General features: G+C 35.8%; 1 protein-coding gene across 1 annotated transcript in view; it reads left to right on the top strand.

Annotated features, from left to right (window-relative positions):
- Positions 1 to 19,536, top strand: part of TRHDE (thyrotropin releasing hormone degrading enzyme) — a 372,616-nt gene that overhangs the window by 324,935 nt on the left and 28,145 nt on the right. The window contains exons 13-15 of the mRNA XM_024576381.3: positions 7,981 to 8,128; positions 9,940 to 10,037; positions 10,511 to 10,618. Of these exons, the coding sequence (XP_024432149.2) occupies positions 7,981 to 8,128; positions 9,940 to 10,037; positions 10,511 to 10,618 (354 nt within the window). The remainder of the gene's footprint in view (positions 1 to 7,980; positions 8,129 to 9,939; positions 10,038 to 10,510; positions 10,619 to 19,536) is intronic.

Here is a 19,536-nt window from a genome sequence, read left to right as displayed (position 1 = left end):
CAAATCAAAACATTCAACAATAGTGAAGTGTATTTCTCTTCCCAAGAGACTGTTGTTAGAACTAATCCAAAGATAATTATGAGGAATTCCTAATAATGTGAAAAATTATTATAAGTTAAATATAAAGACTTGTGTACTATATAATAAAATCTATACAAAATGCAAAACTTTGACATAAATATTAGACAAGAGGAAATATACCCAGTTATTTTTAAGTGGTTTGGTTTGAATTATGTTTTTCTCTTTTCTACTTTCCTATTATTCACACATTTTTCTAAAAAGCAGCCTGATAGGATGTTAGAAGCTCCACTGATTTATGGACCTTTAGATTAACGATTTGATATCCCAATGCCAGGGAACTCAAACTCTGCAAAACACTGCTGGATTTTTTAAATCCTTTTTATTCCCATGTGGCTCTGTAGAGCACCAGAAAATTTTATGGCTCAGTAAGCAGTATTCCAAAACCAACGTTAAGCATTGTATTTTCCATGGAAATCATAAACTATGTGGATAATTTTCTCCATGACCTTCCAGACTATTGTCTGTATTTCAATTCTGGAATAACTCTGTTAATTAACCTTAAGTGGAACATACAACTTCCTATATATAAATTATGTAAAAATGTGTTCATTACTTAAATGATTTCTCAGTGACCTTCCCACATTATCTAATGCTGTTTACTAGCAATTGAGGAACAATAAATACTGCATGAATATGCTTTTGGAATATGCTTTGATACCTGCATAAGAGACTCTTTTTTAAAACAAATATTGTTCATAGCCTTTGATGAAAATCATTATGTCTGTTTCCATGTCATCAGTTTTGCTCACTAATGCATGTTTTTCTTATAAGCTTAATGCGTACATGGTTTCCTAGGATCACCTAGGAAATTATATTTCAGTCACCTGGGAATTATATTTTAGTGTCTTCTCATCTTGGGAAGGCCAGGTGGCATATTGAGTTTGCTCTCTACTGAAGCCTGAGTTACTTGTTTAGAGCCTAAATCAGATGATCATTTCTGTCTTAAAAACAAGCTGAAGCCCTTATCATTTGAGGTCTCTCATGGTCTAGCACTACCAGCCTCTTCTTCCTGGGCTCAGTTCACTCCAACCACAAAGGCCTTTTTTTGTTATCTTTCAGCATCTCAGATGTGTTCCTGTCTCAGGACCATTGAACCCCCTGTTCCCCAGCCAATCAGAATTGCTCTCCCACCAGATTCACCCAACCTGTTATCTCACTTCATGCAGGAGTCTTCACAGAGGCCTTTCTTAAGCACCTTATTTCAGTAATTCCCCTATAATTCTCCTTTCCCTAATGCTTTCTCCTTGTTTACTATCCCTTCATATCACCTGGGATTACATCATGTATTTACTGTGTATTAGGTTTAATGTGATCAGTGCTATGATAGTAACATGTAAACAGACATCAAAAGAAGGGAGAAAGAAAGCATTTAACCCTAATTCCTATGGTATTTGGGGAGGCAGCCTTATGTGGTAGAACTAGAGGGAGCTTGCTTGTCAGTCGTGGCTTTGAAATTCAGTTCTGTCACTTGTTAACCAAGTGAATGTGGCAAAGGGCTCATCTTCCACACACTTTAGCTCCTTTACGTAAAAAAAGAAACGGGCATCACAATACTGACTTTGAGGCTACTGAGCTGAAACAAACTTACACCTTCTTTCTATAATACCATAACTTCCAATATACAGTAAACCTTCAGTATAAAATAGTTTATAATAGTGAAGTTGATAGTTTTCTAAAAAAATAACTAGTTAACTTTGGCCATAAAGCTAACAACTTTTCCTTTTGGGGAATTTAGCTAACATCTATGAACCCTTCCAGTTAATGGCCAAAGATTGATTCTGCTTCTTAACATTATTGTGTACCCAGAGGCCCCCTGTGTTTAAATGGTGGCTGATTTCCTGAGGAATTGTGCTTGGAAATAAAAAAGCAGGCGGAGAGGATAGGGTAGTTTTAGCGTTAGTAGTAGGACTATAAAGGTAGCAAAACAATATTTCTGGTGTTTTATTGTTAATTATTAAATGGTTACTAAAAAAAAGACCCTGCAGATCATGTGATCTACTCTTGTCAATTTACTGACTAGGGAAAAGAGATTTCCAAGCCCTCCATCAACTTCTTTAAATGCATGATATAAAAAACACTGGTGCTTCTAGGAGTGTAGAATATAATTTGTTAATCATAGAAAGGAACAGAGGTGTTTATAGAATGCCTCTGTTTTCTTATTGGCCATAAAGCTATTTTATTTTGGTATAGACTAGCTCATCTGAAACTATGGAATAGACAGCAGTGGCCGTCTTATCTTCTATCATGTGTATCACCAGTAAACAAGATGAGCAAAAATATTATAAATATCATTATAATAGATTTTTTTTATCCTGCTGGTGTCTTTTAACCTTAGAAAATTATGGTTATGTTTAAGTTGCAATATATTTGTAAAGTGCCCTTGTTTTTAAGAACAATTACATTATTGCTATAATTTAGTTAAAGGAACATTTATTGGGTGCTTATTTTGCAACAGATTCTGTATTAGGCTATGTGGATAAAAAGATGGGTAACACATACTTTGTTTCCTTAAAGTCCATGGAGTGAGAAAGATTATGTTATGATAAAATTATAATTAATATCATGATAATTATTATGAATAGAGGTGCATCAAGGTGTTATGTGATCCCAGAAAAGAGGTGCCTAAATCAGTGTTGGGAGAATGCTTCCTGAAAGTGATGGACAAGGTAGAGGGGGACTATCAGAACTCTTTTTTTGTACAACATTTTACATTTCTAATTTTATGGGGTTCCAAATAAGTAACTTCCTTTTCATGTCTTCAGACATCAGATCACTGATGCCTGAATCATATCTTTATTTTCTGTAGGAATTGTTCAATGGACTGTTGGTTGACAGAGATACACCTCCCATTATTTCCCTTTTTTTCCCCTGGTACCCTGAGGACTAGTGGTGTTCCCAGTCTTCACCATAGTATCTTTCCATAAAGAACACACACAAGTCTTTTAATAACGAGTAATACAGAATAATAATACAATAGTAAACTTTTTAGTTAAGCATTTCAGCATTACTTTAAAGACCTGTGCCCTAAGGGACAGTTACAGTGTCTTCTCATATATTGTAAACTGTGCACCAGGCTACTTACTGGTTTTAAATGAATATTCGATTAACGAAGACTGGAGTATAATGCTCTGAAGAGTCTGAGGACTGTGCTTTTTATTTTTTCATAAGTTTCAAGCACTCAGAAACCAACTGATTTTAAAGAAAATTCATAGTAAAATAGGTTTTTTGTGTACAAGCCACCAATCTTGGCAGATTCAGGAGTTAACATTCACAGGAATTCAGAGGGTTTTTAAAAAGGAGTTTTTGATCTTAGGTGAAAACAAAACAGCTAAGATCAGTGCATTGCAAGATCAGCTAATAGTGTCTTATTTTAACTTCCTTCTTATAAAAAATCTCTTGTACGCAGAGATATACTTTATTGCAGGCTTCAATAAATTGGAGGAAGAGGGGGAGTGTGGTTGGGGGCTGAGGGGATGGGAGGAGTAACTGTATAGCTGTAGACAGGAATCTTTCATCTATTTCTTCCACTTTTCTCATTTGACCCTCTTCCCCACTGTCTTTTCTTTGACTCCTACATCATTTTGTATGCCAACCCCACCCCAGCAGGGGAGAAGATGGACATTATCTACAATTTCTTCCTAAAATATTAATAAAACACATTTAGTTATGCATGATATATTCTTTACATTTTCTACTTTCCTCCCTCTTTTGTTCGTGGCATTTCCCTGTGATGATGCAAATTTAGGGAAACCGCGCGTCAGTGTCAGGACCCTGAGTGCGTTTCCTATAGGGCTGATTACTTTGTGCTAATGTAGTGTTCCACTCCCTGGATTCCACACACTTGCCTGTAATTGATTGCATTATCAGCAGGAGTAATCACAGATATCATTACTAGCCAATTACACAAACACATATCTAAACTAGTAACTTGTTCAGCAAGATTATCTTCGGCCAGTCTTACTCTTGTAATGAGGCTGATCATCCTCTTGTCCAATTGAGTGTAGCTACATATTTGGATCTTGTAAACCAAATGCAAATACAGAGTCTGACAGAAGGAAGGCCTGCTTGAGTGTGGCTGGAGGGGTAATAATATCGGTGTAATAATTTATAGTTTTAATCTGAATATTTCACCAAAAATGTTATGTAGTGTGCTTGCATGTGATATTGTTATGTTACAGAATTACATGCTTATGATTTTGTAATAAAAAGGTTTTGTAATAAAACGGGACACTATTTGAGCCGGATCCCGTATATTGAATTATGTAGTAGGTAATTATCTATATATGTTTGTAACAGTACAAAATGAGGGCAATTTGAGCGTTATATGTTTCTTATCTGAAGACTGCATTGGAGAAGGTTAACTGCTTTTAAAAAGTAGACCCAAATTTGTAGCAGGATCAAACACAATAGAAATGTACATAACAGTTACATAACGGAACGAGGTGTGAAAACTGGTACTTGGGCATGCAGTCAACCTACCCAGCTAGGTTTCTGACACATTAAATGTAAGAATTCCACACCTGCCTGGAAGATTCATTTCAAGGAAAAAGAACATGGAAGAGCTAATGACCCCGGCAGTGAGGAGCATTCATATTCTGTTGGCTAGATCTTAGTCACATAACCGTACCTAACAACCAAGGAAATGGAAATCATGGTCTATCCTAAGGAGTAAAGGAAAGCATGGATTCTGGTGAACAGTGAGCAATTTTTTGCCGTGAGGACTCAAAACAGAACTTGCTCCCTGTCTCTATCTAATGAATACTTTACGTGCCTTGCCATTGTTTGAAATTTCTATCAGGCTTGCTTTACTTTTATTTTCTTTACACTGTACAGGGTCTTATAAAACCTAGATCCAAGTCCTGACTCTTAGACTTGTACATATTCAACAATTAAAGAATAGGAAGTATAAAAATTATAAGCTATTTCTTCAATTTCTTAAATAAATTATGCCCATTTATTGTAATTATTTCTCAGCAGGTTAAACTATAGAAAAGTAGGTTAGAATAAAACATGTTTGAAACTAAAGCAAAATGTTTCTTAGTTCAACCCTCTTATTTCATAGGTGAGGAATATAAGGCTTGAAGAGATGAATTTATTTGTCTAATTGCACATGGAACGTTAGTGGTTTCAGGCTCTTTGTCCGTTTCAGTCCTTTTCTCAAGGAGAGTTTCTTTCTGTAACATTAGTTGTCATCTTTTTATTTGTAGACATGTTGCCCACAAAGCATACATCATTGAATAATGTTCATCCATTTGTAGAGATGAAAAACACAATAAATTGTAATGACATAAGCCTAGTATGTTTAAATCTCTGAGAAAATACAGTATTTTTCTGATTTCTTAAAAATATAATAATGACTTCTAGATAAATCACTTTCAACTCTAACATTTTATCACTCATGGCTATGTTTCTGATATTCATAGGTGCCATGGAAAGCATTAAAAAAAAAACCCAAAACAGGCAGGTTTGGAAAATGCTTAAATTGTAAGGTAACATAGTTATAGTCAAGACTTTAAGAAGCCACTTTAATTTCATCATCATTTTGAAAGTAATCAGTATTAAATATTATTACACAGAACTACATGAAAAGTAGAGAGAATTCCAGAGGAATTAAAATTTTATTTCAGTAATCAATTATTTTCAATAACTTATGACCTCTGAAGAGTTTCTGAGAAGGAACATACCTAGAGTAGATTTTATTCAAGTTTCACAATGTCTTCCTTTGCATTTTGAAGGAATCGGACTTCAGGCCAAGATGGAGGTGTAGGTAGATGTGCTTCACTTCCTTGCACAATCAAAAGAAGGATAACAACCAATTTAGAAACAATACACAACCAGAACTGCCTGAAAATCAAACTGTGTGGAGGTCTGACAGCCAAGGAGTCAAAGAAAAGACATTCATCCAGACTGGTAGGAGGGGTGGAGATGGGCATCCAGGTTAGAGAAGATGCAGGGCAAGGTGGTGGCTGGGGGACCAGGGGGTCCCACATTCACATGTAGATAAACCAGGAGGAACAACTGGGGAGTGGGACAGACTGCAGAACTCAGGGTTCCAGCGCAGGAAAATAAAGCCTCAAAACCTCTGGCTGTAAAAATCTGTGGGGAATGCAGCAGCAGGAGAAACTGCCAGTCTCACAGGAGAGTCTGTTGGGAGTGCCCATGGGATCCTAGAATGTACATAAGCCCACATACCCCAGGAATCAGCACCAGAGAAGCACCTGAAAGGGAATAATTTGCTTGTGGCTCATGGGAAGCAAACTGAAAGTGGAAGCAAGAGCTGAGCAAGTGGCATCGTTCCCTCTCTGACCCCTCCCCCATATACAGTGCCACAATGCAGTGAAGAGGGTCACCCTGCCCACTGAATACCTAAGACTCTGCCCCTTACAATGAATGTAACAGGTGTTCCAAGTCAAAGAAATATGGTCCAAATGAAATAACAGATCAGAAGTCCAGAAAAAGAACTAAGCAATGAGGAGATAGCCAACCTATCAGATGCAGAGTTCAAAACACTGGTAATCAGGATGCTCACAGAAATGATTTAATACAGCCACAAAATAATGGAAGAAAGGCAGGCTATACAAAGTGAAATAAAAATATATAGGGAACCAAGAGTGAAGGAAGCAAACTGGGACTCAAATTAATGAATTGGAGCAGAAGGAAGAAATAAACATTGAATCAGAACAGAATGAAGAAATAAGAATTCCAAAAACTGAAGAGAGGCTTAGGAACCTCTGGGACAACTTTAAATGTTCCAACATCTGAATCATAGGGGTGCCAGAAGGAGAAGAGGAAGACCAAGAAATTGAAAACTTATTTGAAAAAATAATGGAGAACTTCCCCAATTTGATGAAGGAAATAGACTTCCAGGAAGCCCAGAGTCCCAAAGAAGTTAAACCCAAGGAAGCACACACCAAGGTGCATCATAATTACATTACCCAAGATCAAAGATAAGGAGAGAATCTTAAAAGCAGTCAAAGAGAAAAGGAGACAGTTACTTACAAAGAAATTCCCATAAGATGATCAGCTGATTTCTCAAAAGAAACCTTGCAGGCAAGAAGGGGCTGGAAAGAACTATTCCAAGTCATGAAAGGCAAGGACCTATGTCCAAGACTACTCTATCCAGCAAAGCTATCATTTAGAATGGAAGGGCAGATAAAGTGTTTCCCAAATAAAGTAAAGGAATTCATCATCGCCAAGCCCTTATTATATGAAATTTTAAAGAGGCATATCTAACAAAAAGAAGAAGATCAAAACTATAAACAGTAAAATAACAACAAACTCATAACTATCAACAACTGAACTTAAAAAAACAAAACAAAAACAAGCTAAACAAACAACTAGAACAGAAACAGAATTCCAGAAATGGAGATCACATGGAGAGTTATCAGTGGAGAGGGGCAAGAGAGAGAATGGAGGAAAAGGTACAGGGAAAAAGAAGCATAATTAGTAGGTACAAAATAGACAGGGGGAGTTTAAGAATAGTATAGGAAATGGAGAAACCAAAGAACTTATATGTATGACCCATGGATATAAACTAAGTGCGGGGGGAATGCTGGAAGGAATAGGGGTACTGGGCATAGAGGGATAAAGGGGAGAAAAAATGGGATAACTATAATAGCATTATCAATAAAATATACTTTAAAAAACATGCATTTTGATATTTTTGTGTTCATGTAAATCTTTTAACTCTCCAACTCTGCATATTAAGGGGCATTGGCATTCTAAGTAGGATTATATTTAAAAAGTGAGTAATTTTGTTTTTATAACACTGAATATTGCTTCTTTATACTGTGATGAATCTTGCTTTCTGCCTTTTATTTGCATAAGTAAAATCTTCATTTTTGCATCATTATGTACCTTTTTTGCATATAATTAACATTCACTTTTTTGACTGTGCAGAGCTGGCTATTTGCCTCAGAATATTCCCCTGGAGATTATCAGATACCTGTCTGAGGAGAAGGATTTTCTTCCTTGGCACGCAGCCAGCCGAGCTCTTTATCCTCTAGATAAATTACTGGACCGCATGGAGAAATACAATGTCTTCAATGTAAAAAGATACATTTTCTTCTTTCTATTTTCACATCATAAAGTATTTTCTCACTATCTACTATATTTAACTGATCCTGAGTTACTTCAGTTCCTTCTAATTCATGTTATCATTTTTGTCCTGATTTTCTGTGCAACAGTGATGACAATTACCTGAATGAGAAATTTAATACAAGCTACTTTTTGTTCTGGCCTAAAAGTGTCCATTAAGCTTACATGCCTCAGAATTTAAAAACAAATATACATGGCAAATTCTTGAAGTTCAAATTTATTTTCCAAGAGTTAAAGGGCTCTATGTTCACAGAAGACTTAACCTGGGTAGAGGGATTGCAAAGATCTTAACAGAATATAGGCAGTTTCAGCAAAGGCTCTTAGTCATTATTTTTATCTGAAAGGACATAGTGAATTCAATTCGCTTCCTTAATTAACAAGGATAAGATCAACATTGAGGCAAAAGCCCATTCATAATTGGGTCCAATGGGACACAAGAAAGCAAACAACAGATAATCCAAATAGACATGAAGACATGACAAACATTCCGAAATGTTACCTGACCGGATTTCCTAAACTGGCAGCCTGGTAAACCAAATCTCACTGCTGCCACCACCTAATCTAATGTAATGATCATTTTGGATAAGATTAGGATTAAGTACTGCTAAGAAACTTTAGATCCCTAAATGTCTTATCACCAGTGACATTTGCCAGTGAGAATATATCTCTGTGCTTTCTATCACCTTTGAGCACTATTTATTTACACTTAGTTTCAAGAGTCTTTCTCATGTTTAATAAAATTATCCTGTTTCTCATGGCATTCTGGCTCTGCTAATTAACCTACACATTTGGAATTACTCTGACCAGATCTAATAAAAACCTGTTTATTAGAAGCATCTAATTATCTGATGGCCGTTAGAATTGCTTCTTTTCATTTTACCCTAAACCTACATGGAAACACCTGTATTTTAACTTTTATAATAGGAATAATCCTGGCTTGACTGTTAGTTTTGTTACTTTTGTCTAAGCCCTTAGGAAAGATGTGCAAAGAAATGTGTCATTACAGTAATGACATAATTTTTATATGCTGGACTTACTATATTTTTCTTTTCTCAACACCGAGACACTGCAATATTAAACTTTTGTGAAAGTAAAATACACTTTTGTATATATTTGTACTTTAATATATCAGGTCTGACATCTTAATTTCAGGAAAAGTTAGGAACTGCTTTTACTGTAATTTCAGGGCCATCGTTCTTTTGACAAAATTCAGGACCACATTAAATTGAAGAGACTGTACCTTACATTGCTACTGATATTTAGATATGTTATTAACAGAATGGTTATTGACTTTGAAGTACTATCATTTTCCTTAAGTGTATTCTGTGCATGTCAGATGGAACAATGCTAGGCTTTCATAATAAGCTTGCATTAAATATGCTCTATTGATCTAAAATGCACAAATATTAGGCACGCATGTTCGTAAACTTGCCATACACTTGTATGTATGTATGCACGAGTGTCATCATCAGCATTCCTCAGTTTCCTTGTTTTGCTGCAGAAATTGTCATTGAAAATAATAGTGCAAACTTCTTCATCATTCAAGAAGTAAAGAGTAGACCTCCAATCTTGCAATCATATTTTATTCTTATTTTCTATATTTGAAATACTAAGTTGAATAAAATCATCATGCCCCAAATTTTACTGATATTGTAAAGTAGGTACATTTAGAAAATCTTTTCATTTTATTATATAATTTTAGTTGTCATAATGGAGTGATTTGAAACTGACATTATCTTTATTTCCCCTATTCCCATTTAGGAATATATTTTAAAGCAAGTTGCAACAACGTACATCAAGCTTGGATGGCCCAAAAATAATTTTAATGGATCTCTTGTTCAAGCGTCTTACCAACATGAGTACTGTTTTATTTTAGTATTTGCTTCTTTCCCCAGGACTGTTTTGTACAATACCGTCCTACTAGTACCATTGTGGCGTTAGCGGCATGAGATGATCTTTCATTCACTTTGCCCCTTTCATTTCCCTCACCTGGGAGGACTGCTGATGGGGAATATAGTTGCCACGCCCTGGTACTGAGAACAAATGCATTTCCTTGCCATGTTTTAATTGAAGATCTGCCTTGATGGGCGAAGTTCAGATCTGAACCTATGCCCCACACTGTAGTACTGTTTCCAGAGCAGACTTTTAGTATGATTAACTTCTACTTTGTCTCTTACTCAGCAAAATAGAATCTCCGTATCTGAGATCTATTTTCCTGCTAATTATTTACCTATCTACTATAGTGTAGTGTAATGTAATGAGTTATGCTTTCTCCCTCGATATTAACCCTGCTTTATTCCTCTCCCCCTGCCCCCCTTTTATGGCCCATAAGAGAACTACGTCGAGAAGTTATAATGCTGGCATGCAGTTTTGGCAACAAGCACTGTCACCAACAGGCCTCAACACTTATTTCCGATTGGATTTCCAGCAACAGGAACAGGTAAATTGAACCAAATCCTGATTTCTTGTAATGATCTAATACTGCTTTCAGATTCTCAGTGAATGCATTCTATTTATCACCTGCAGAAAATCAAGACAAGGAAAAAACCCCCGCAAAACTTTGGATTGGGTTCCCAGCTCACAAGGCAACAGCAGGAAAGCCACGATACACTTATCTTTGCAAGGTTTTATTGAGTTTTGAAATAAATCTCTAAAGTTGGGCCCTTATTCATCATATCTAAGTGTCAGTTTATTTTGACTTTGATAGCTTAACTATCCCATGAGAACAGAATAATTAAACATAGGCCAAACTCTAAGGTTGTTTATAAAGGTTGTATTTATTCGTTAAACAACTGCAAGCATATGATATAAACAAAGTAGTCTAATGTTAATATTAAAAACTAAAAGCAGAAAGGTTATTAAAAAAGATCTTTACTCTTTCAGTGACCCTTGACAAAGACCTTAAACTGATATCTTATCTTAGAATTCCATTGTACGGTATTTTAATACATTATGGGTATTACAATTATTTAATAGAATTGTTTTTGATAAAAATATACTAAATGTCACTTGTTAATGTTAATGAAAAGAATATTCAACATAAAAAAATCAGAGATTAGTGATCATCTTACTGCAGTTTTTTAAACCTTCTTAGGTGGCTTTATATTTCCAATGACCATTATTTTCCATTGCTTTTTGCACTTTGGGTAATTTATAATCAGTCCTCTCCAGTCTTTGGCCACTGTGTTAAGGTGAGTCTGATGAGAAAGGTGTTGAGCTAGGGGGCAATTAGCTCAGATGATTCTATTCCACCCGCCACAATGGGCTTGTACCTCATCTGAGTGCTGGGATGACCCCATGGGCAACAGAGAAGGGAATTTTTTCCAGATGAACACAGAGAACCAGAGAGAGTATTCCATATTTATGGAACAAGTTGATATGGTCTTGTTGAGTATTATTTAGATTTATGCATCATATCTCTCCAGATCAAAAGGTAGCTATCCTGCTTTAAGACTTTGTAAGGGAAACCTTTCACTGCATTACTTAGTAATTTGTCATCATATCTCACCTTCTCCAGCATTTCCTGTTTGCCCTTTAAGTTAATCATTTCTGGTCTTTTACTGAGCTAAGAAAAATATTTTATCATTATTATCTCTCAATTGATCCAACATATGCTTGAAGACAGTTATTAAATCTGTGATCAGTCTTCTCTAGAACTAAAGTCTCTTCATTTTTAAACTTTTACTAATGGTTATTTTTATGTTAAGTCTTCTGAAAACTGTTATATCAGACTTAAAAATGTTATAAAATCCTTTTTCTTATTTTTCCTCTGTTAATTCTACATATATTTAAGCTATGAAAATGTAAGTACTTATCCAAAATCATTACATCCAAAATTTTATTAAGATATATAATCATATATAAATATGAGAAAAAAGGTGAAATGTATTATTGAAAGATTGTGGTCTCTACTTTCCTCCTTTGTTTTTTGTTTCTTTCTTTCTACTGACTTAAGCCTTATCTGAGAGGAGATAGCTGTTTTTTAATGCTTTAATGAAATGTATCCTTGTTGACATATATTCTTCCCATTTATTAAGGTTGGACTCACACCATTGCATTACTGCAATTTCTCTAGAGTCTTCAAGCCTAACATCACTTCCTACATTTAAAAACATAGCTATTGATAAAATGCTATTTTAAAAATAATTTACTTATTTAACAAAGTTTTGTTGAGTGATTGATTCTCAGTACCACCTGGTAGCTGGAAAGCCAAGAGAAGAGGCAGAGCTCAAAATTAATCGACAGTAGAGCTCTATTAACAGAGAGTTGTACTTTGAAGCAAGAACAGGGTGAAAACTCAAGGAAAGGAGGGATTCCTGCTTTGGAGGAATCACATTCGGCCTCAGGAAAGATGAGTAGTGTGACGGATGAGGCCGGACTGAAGGCAAGGGTAGTGTGTGTGATGAATAGTAAAGTGGGTAAATGAGGGTTCCCGGCAGAAGGAAAGTATGTGGATTAATGTTTCACTTGAGTGTAGTAATTTTTGATTTTCTAATTTGAAGAATCCATCATTTCCTTATTCCTTATCAATGAAGTTCCTTTACAAGGTGTCAGCTCATATTGGTTTTAATAACTGCCATTTATTTGTGGTAAAATAATTGAATTGAAGCCTAATACTTTAAGGTTCTTTTGTTATTTCCTTAGTCACTTTTATACTCTCCTGCTTTGCTTTCTTTCGTCACTAGGCCAGTGAACATACTCAGTGAGACTAACTCTGTGTTTACTGAGATTTGCTCAGCCAACTGTCTGACAAGCTACATCATGCACAAGTGACCTTCTGCAGTGAGGGTAAAGGATACTTACTGAGCTACCTTTGTGTGAAGACCAGAGGTTTAATTTGTATTTTTTGGATGACAGCTTCATAATAAAACAATAATGCAATCCTGTAGTTGGTGCTGGGTTTAACTTTCTTTTTTTTTTTCTGAGATTCACTTTGTTATATTGAGTCAAGAAGTGGAACTGCAAGTTTTCTTTTTCTTTTCTATTTAATATTATTACTGTTATTTTAATCTTGAGAGTACATTTAATAAAGCTGGGGACAGTGAAACAAAGAAGGACTTAGAGTAGAAGAAGCAACAAGAGAGAGTCCCGGTGGGGCTGCTTTGACTCACTGAAAAGCCAGAGAAAAGGGGGCTGGGGGATAGTTCAGGAGGTTAGCCCAGGACAAGCTGCTGCTGCCCAGTGCTCCCCTGGTTGCAAGTCTCCTAGGGAACCTTAGAGTTGAGGAAGTGCACACCTGAGAGGGAGGAAAGGTGTGGGTGTATTTCTGAAAGGGAGAGCACCCCAAGTTTTATTTTTAAATGTGCATGAAACAATAGACCAGTCAGTTTTGTTTGTTTGCTTGTTTTTAAGTTGAACCTTAAAAATTGTTTTTAAAAAACCTCCAGGATAATGAAGTAACATATTTATAAAGTATTTTGGGCACTGGCTGGTGTGGCTCAGTGGATTGAGTGCTGGCCTGTGGGTTCTATTCAGGTCAAGGCACATGCTTGGATTGCAGGCCAGGTCCCTAGTTTGGGAGCGTGTGAGAGGCAACACATCCACATTTCTCCTGCACATTGATGTTTTTCTCCCTCTCTTCCCCTCTCTCTGAAAATAATTAATTAATTAATTAATTAAAATCTTTTAAAAATATTTTGAGAGATGCTCTATTTTATGCTAAGAAATCTAAAGGACAGCGAGTCATGGAAATAGCAGGGATTGCAAATCTTTGGTGTGCTGTAGCCTAATCTTGACCTACTGGGGAGGTAGTTTAAATCAGTGACATTGGGTTCAGAAAAACAGGGTGTATGTGAACGTTCATGCAGAGCATGGCAATGGAATTAAAGAAGTGCGATGAAAAGCTGGAGATGGTAGCAGCAGAGAGAAAAATTCAAGAACTACAGTGGATGATAAATTGAAAGAGTAGACATTCTGATCCCTGTTAAAATATTCAAATGCTGCAGTGCTTCTGATTGTAATGGTGAACTCACGCATAAAAACAGACTGAGCTACATTCAGGTCTTGTTAGGCTGTGAATTGGGGACTAAGTTCAGCAGACACCACATCTCAGAAAGGAGACAAATTGCTAGGCATTCGGTGGAGAACAATACAAAAGATAAAAAGATCTCGACAACATGAGATACAAAAGGAGGTTGGAGACCTGAAAATTTCACTCTAAAAAAAATACAGAAAGGATGCTGGGCTTTTTGTCTGTATAAAAAGTCATAATAAAAGCGACAGCCATTAGTTTCTTTCACTGGGTGGTGCAAATAAACAAATAATTGGTCTAAGCTTCACTGGGTAATATATAAGGAATATATCATTACTGCAGATGAATTCTTATTTGAAAACCTCTGTATCAAAACACTATTGAGATCATACAGTTATCTATACAGAAATCACAATACGGCAATATGAGGTTTTCTTTGAATAAAAAAATTTAACCTGATATTAAACACATCCACAATAACACAGCCTTTTAATTTTGTGCTAATGTGTCATTTTCCAAATAATGTTAAAAGGTACAACATGAGGTCTTAAGCCAATACAGATGAAGGTCTAAAGTATTTGATTAAAAATTATTTAACATATAGTGATATCCATTCCCAAACAAATAAATTGAAAACTGGTATCATCACTCTATTTTAAAAATACCATCAAATAACAGAGTACTTGGTACATTGTTGGACATTGTGAGTTGATATGAATTAGAAATTTATGTTGAAATTGGAAAAATTAATCAGTGGAGTAGCATCTCTGGAGCTTTGCCGCATACATAATACATAAACCTCACTACTCATGCAATTAATTATAATGTTACTAACATTGTCTTTAATAATGATAATCATAATGAAAACTATATTTGTTGAGGGTTTATTACCTCTTAGACATTGGGATACAGTGCTTTTAGTGCATGATCTCATTTTTTATTTTCATTTTTACAGAGGACAAATTCAAAAGTCACAAATGTTGTATAACTTGCCAAGAATATATAACTTTAGGTGGTGAATCTGGGCTTCCATCCTCAGCCCACCTGCCTTCTAACTCTTACTGCAAGTGATTCTGTGGTGTATGTCAAATTGCCATAAATCAGCAATGTATGTTTGTTCAAAAAACCTACAATTTTTAAAAAAGATTTTATTTATTTATTTTTAGAGAGAGGAAGGGAGGGAGAAAGAGAGGGAGAGAACCATCAATATGTGGTTGCCTCTTATGCGCCCCCTACTGGGGACCTGGCCTGCAACCCAGGCGTGTGCCCTGACTGGGAATGGAACTGGTGACCTTTTGTTTCGCAGGCCGGCACTCAATCCACTGAATCACACCAGCCAGGGTAAACCCACAATTTTTTAAAAGACACCCAACGGAACTCAAGTACTCCCTGCAGTGAGTATAAGCAATATCTCTATGCAGGTTATACTATATGGCATAAGCCCGTAGTTCTCAAATCGGATCATGCATGAGAATCATTGGGAGGACTTGTGGAACAGTTTGCCCCAGACTCCTGATTCAGGTGGTGAAATGGAGCCCAAGAGTTTATATTTGTAACAAGTTCCGGGGTGATGCTGATGCTGGTCTGAGGATGACAGTTTGGGGACCACTGGTGTGGGGAGAGGTTACTGTCTTCAGAGTCAGAGTCACCAGCAATCAAATCACAGCTGTTGAACTACATACCCTAAGAAAATCATCTGGTTTCATCATCTGAAAAATGGTGATAATATTACCAACCTCACAAGTTATGAGTTATATGAAAGAATGCCTATATAATACCTAGCCCTTATAAAAATCATAAAACATTAACCATCTTTGGACTTCTAATTTTTTGACCACCCCTGTTATTGGGTGGTGTAAATTTTAAGTGGGGAAATGAGGAGCAGTGTAGAATAGAACAGTATGGGACATTTATAAAATGCCTTCAAGATTAGAACAATCTCTGTATGTTGAGAATGTAAGGATGTAGCCTGTAACATAAATTATAAAACAAAATATTATCATAGTGATTCTCAGTTTGGAGTAGGGGGACATTTCTCCCCCACCCCACCAGCGTTAAGAAATACTGTTACTTATTCCTCTCTTTCCTTAATTAGCTGATATTTATTACACAGGTCTCTCTATCAGCCATAGGTCATTTGATCTCACAGTGTATAGAAGTCCAGTTAAGCTCCTCTCCTTTGTGTCTGTTCTCGGACCGTTCATGTTTGCTTTTCGTGCTGAGAACATAAAGGTGGAGACACAAAGGCTCTTTCCATCATGGTCCAGAAACCTCATGTGTTCTTCTAAAACATAGATCCTAACTTATTGTCCATATTTCCAAGTTATTGTGGTCCTATTCCCTCTGTTCTTTACACTGCTTTTTGTCTTCTTCTTACTGTATATCAGCCCACTACAGATCAATAGTATAAATAATAGCTTAAAGTTACACCAGCCAGACCTGGCACTGTAGAGCTCAGTTACCAGCACAGGCATTTTCCAGACAAGTGACCACAGCAGGGAGTTTGCATGGTGTAATGGAAAGGACAGGGCTGTCCAAACCTCCAGTGATCGGGGTGAGGAATTAGGTTTGCTCCAAGTTTGTCATTCGACAGTTGTGGCTTTAGACAACTCAATTAACTTCTCTGAATCTCAACCTTGTTTCTAAAGCAAGGGCATTGCCGCAAATATTCTGTGCTTACATTAGCTCTAATGGTCCCAAAATTTCACACTCACTGTGTGTGAACATAAATCATAAAATTTCCTCACATTTTGTCCACTTTGGATTCTCTTTTGATTATACAGTTAAAGGGGTGTATCTTCATTTACTCAGGTGCTCAGTGAGTATGTATCGAGTAGCTGTGACGTGTCCGGCCCTGTGCTGGACACTAGGAAGGCAGCGTCCCTTCGTTCAGTGCCAGCCCCTCTAACTTGCTTGGTGTTGGCGATACGTGGTTCATGTCCTTACACACCCTGAAGATGAATGGTGGGGACAGGGAGGAATGCTGGAGGGAAACAGGTGTACAAAATAGTCACACAAAACTAAAAATGAACCTCAGACTGTCCTGTGGCGATTGGACCAGGTCAGGGAGATCAGGGAACTAGCCTTGAGAGCTGGCGGTGGAAATGAAGAGAAGTGGACATATTTGGGCATGATTGAGGAAGGAAGAGTGACAAGATGATTAATGATTGTTTAGGTATAAAGGGGAAGAGAATGGATGGCATCAATGAAGATTTAGTAGAATAATCCAGCGGGGCTCAAACTTTTATGCATATGAATTGCTGAAATAGCATTTTCAAGTCTAATTCTAAAACTCTCCATAAATAATTGCAAGGATTTAACTTTTAGCGTATTGAAAATAGACATTTTTTTCAATAAAATTCTTTCAAAATCTAAGTATATTCAATGGAATCAAAACAACATAGCTATTTTATACCCACTGTTAGTCACGTAAAATAGAAATTTTATAGTTTCCTTTTCTCATTTTCTAAATTGTATTCCGATATAATATATTTTGCTTGAAAATATTTTTGGATCACTGTAATAAAAAATACACACAACATATTACAGACACACTCACATTTTTCATATCATTATAAAATTCTGTTAAATTCTTTTCTAAATTGGGTTTCACTACAATTGTTATTTGTATATAATTGATAAATATAAATACATTGCAAAACTTGAAGATCTAATTTTTTGTTGATTTTCTTTCTTCCCACTAAGAATCTTGTGTTTTTTTGAAAAAAACTACGTTACAAACTTTGATGAATAATTTCCAAGTATCAGAATTAATAAATATGAAAACAGAAATTGAGATTGGCCTTTTACCAATTAGCTTATGTATTCACAGATAAGTGTTACTCACTGCTGGAATGAGAAAAGTTTCACCTTCAATTCTATTTATATTTTTATGTTAAATTGCTGAAGAACTTTATACACAAAAATATTCAGTGGGGATGGAAAGCATTTTGTTATAGCAATGTAACACAACTCTTCAAAATCTTTCCAAGTTTTGTGTCCAAAATCACACAGTGATCTATCACCAAATTTTAAAAATCATTACCTGACAATTTAATTTGTTTCTTCTTCAAATTTTATGACCTCAATGAGGTTTTAAAACTAGAAAGCTCATTTTCTAGATATCAACACCAGTATTTAGAATTTTCTCTTTACTTGGTACTGCAATACAAGATATAAGATAAGTGAATGAGAAATATGCAAGTGAGAGAAAGTGGGAGAAGGGTTTTTATGAAAAGAGGATTATCTATATAAAAGTTTAGAATGTGGAGCTTAATTGCTATGTTACTACCCGTATCTTTAGGTACTTCTTGAAAAGTCTCCCTTCACCCCTTAAGGAGCAAACCTTGTTGGAAGACCACTGCACTAGGAACGGCAAAAATGACAGGCAGAGGAGTTGTGTAGGGAGAGAATATAACATAAGGAGAGGATTCAAGGCTAAGGACTGAGGAATCACGACATTGAGTAGCGGGGTATAGTCTCCACATGAGCTGTGCCCTTGAATTTAACATGTACAGTGTATTCCAAAAGTTGTTGATTTCTTCTACCAGTTATCATATATTCTCTCATTCATTATTAATCCTTTCCACTACAAATCCAAGTAGTTTTATCTATGTACTTAAAGATATAGATACATCTATAGACATGAATATGTAAAAATGGTATATAATCTAAGAGTTTATATCTGGAATTTATTTTTATGGATGTCTCCAGGAAACTTACACAATTCTTAATTTTATTTTAACTCATTCTCCATTAAAGAATATAACCACTTGCATTCTATTTTGCATTATAAAACAGGCAGCTTATACCTTAGTTTCAAAATAGTTCTCGTGTTCAAATATTTTACTCAAAGCATTATTTTACTGTGTTCGTCAATGTTGTCTTTACAAGTCATGTATCTCTTTACCTCCTAGCAACACTTAGCATAGAAACTGCTATTTTTTTTCTTTAGGAATATCAGAAATTATTTAATTACTAATTTTCAAAGAGTTCAGGAAGGATGTATAAAGACTATTTATATTCTCAGTGGATTATGTTAAGTAGTTTAAAACTGATTAACCTATACTTTCAGTAGTGCACATTTTTACTTGCCTGTGAGGTAATACAGCATCCCACGCTGTAATTTGTTTGTCTAGTTCTTCATTTCACACTGTGCACAGTAGGGACGTTGGTAATAGAGAACTCCATACACCCTGTGTGTGAATTCCATTGTAAATGCTCTATCAGACCCATTGAGTTGAGAGGAAAAAAGTACAGCTAATTACCTATTTGAGGGCACATAGTTTTGTTTACTTATATAATAGGCTTATGTCACATCACAAGGATAATTACCTTTCTTCCATCACCTTTCTGTCCTGTGAATTTCATAGTTCAGCAGTTACGGC

This window comes from Desmodus rotundus, chromosome 3 (assembly GCF_022682495.2).
Source record: "Desmodus rotundus isolate HL8 chromosome 3, HLdesRot8A.1, whole genome shotgun sequence".
Taxonomy (NCBI): domain Eukaryota; kingdom Metazoa; phylum Chordata; class Mammalia; order Chiroptera; family Phyllostomidae; genus Desmodus; species Desmodus rotundus.
Note: the sequence above shows the minus strand (reverse complement) of the source record. Positions and strands in the feature narration are given on the sequence as shown.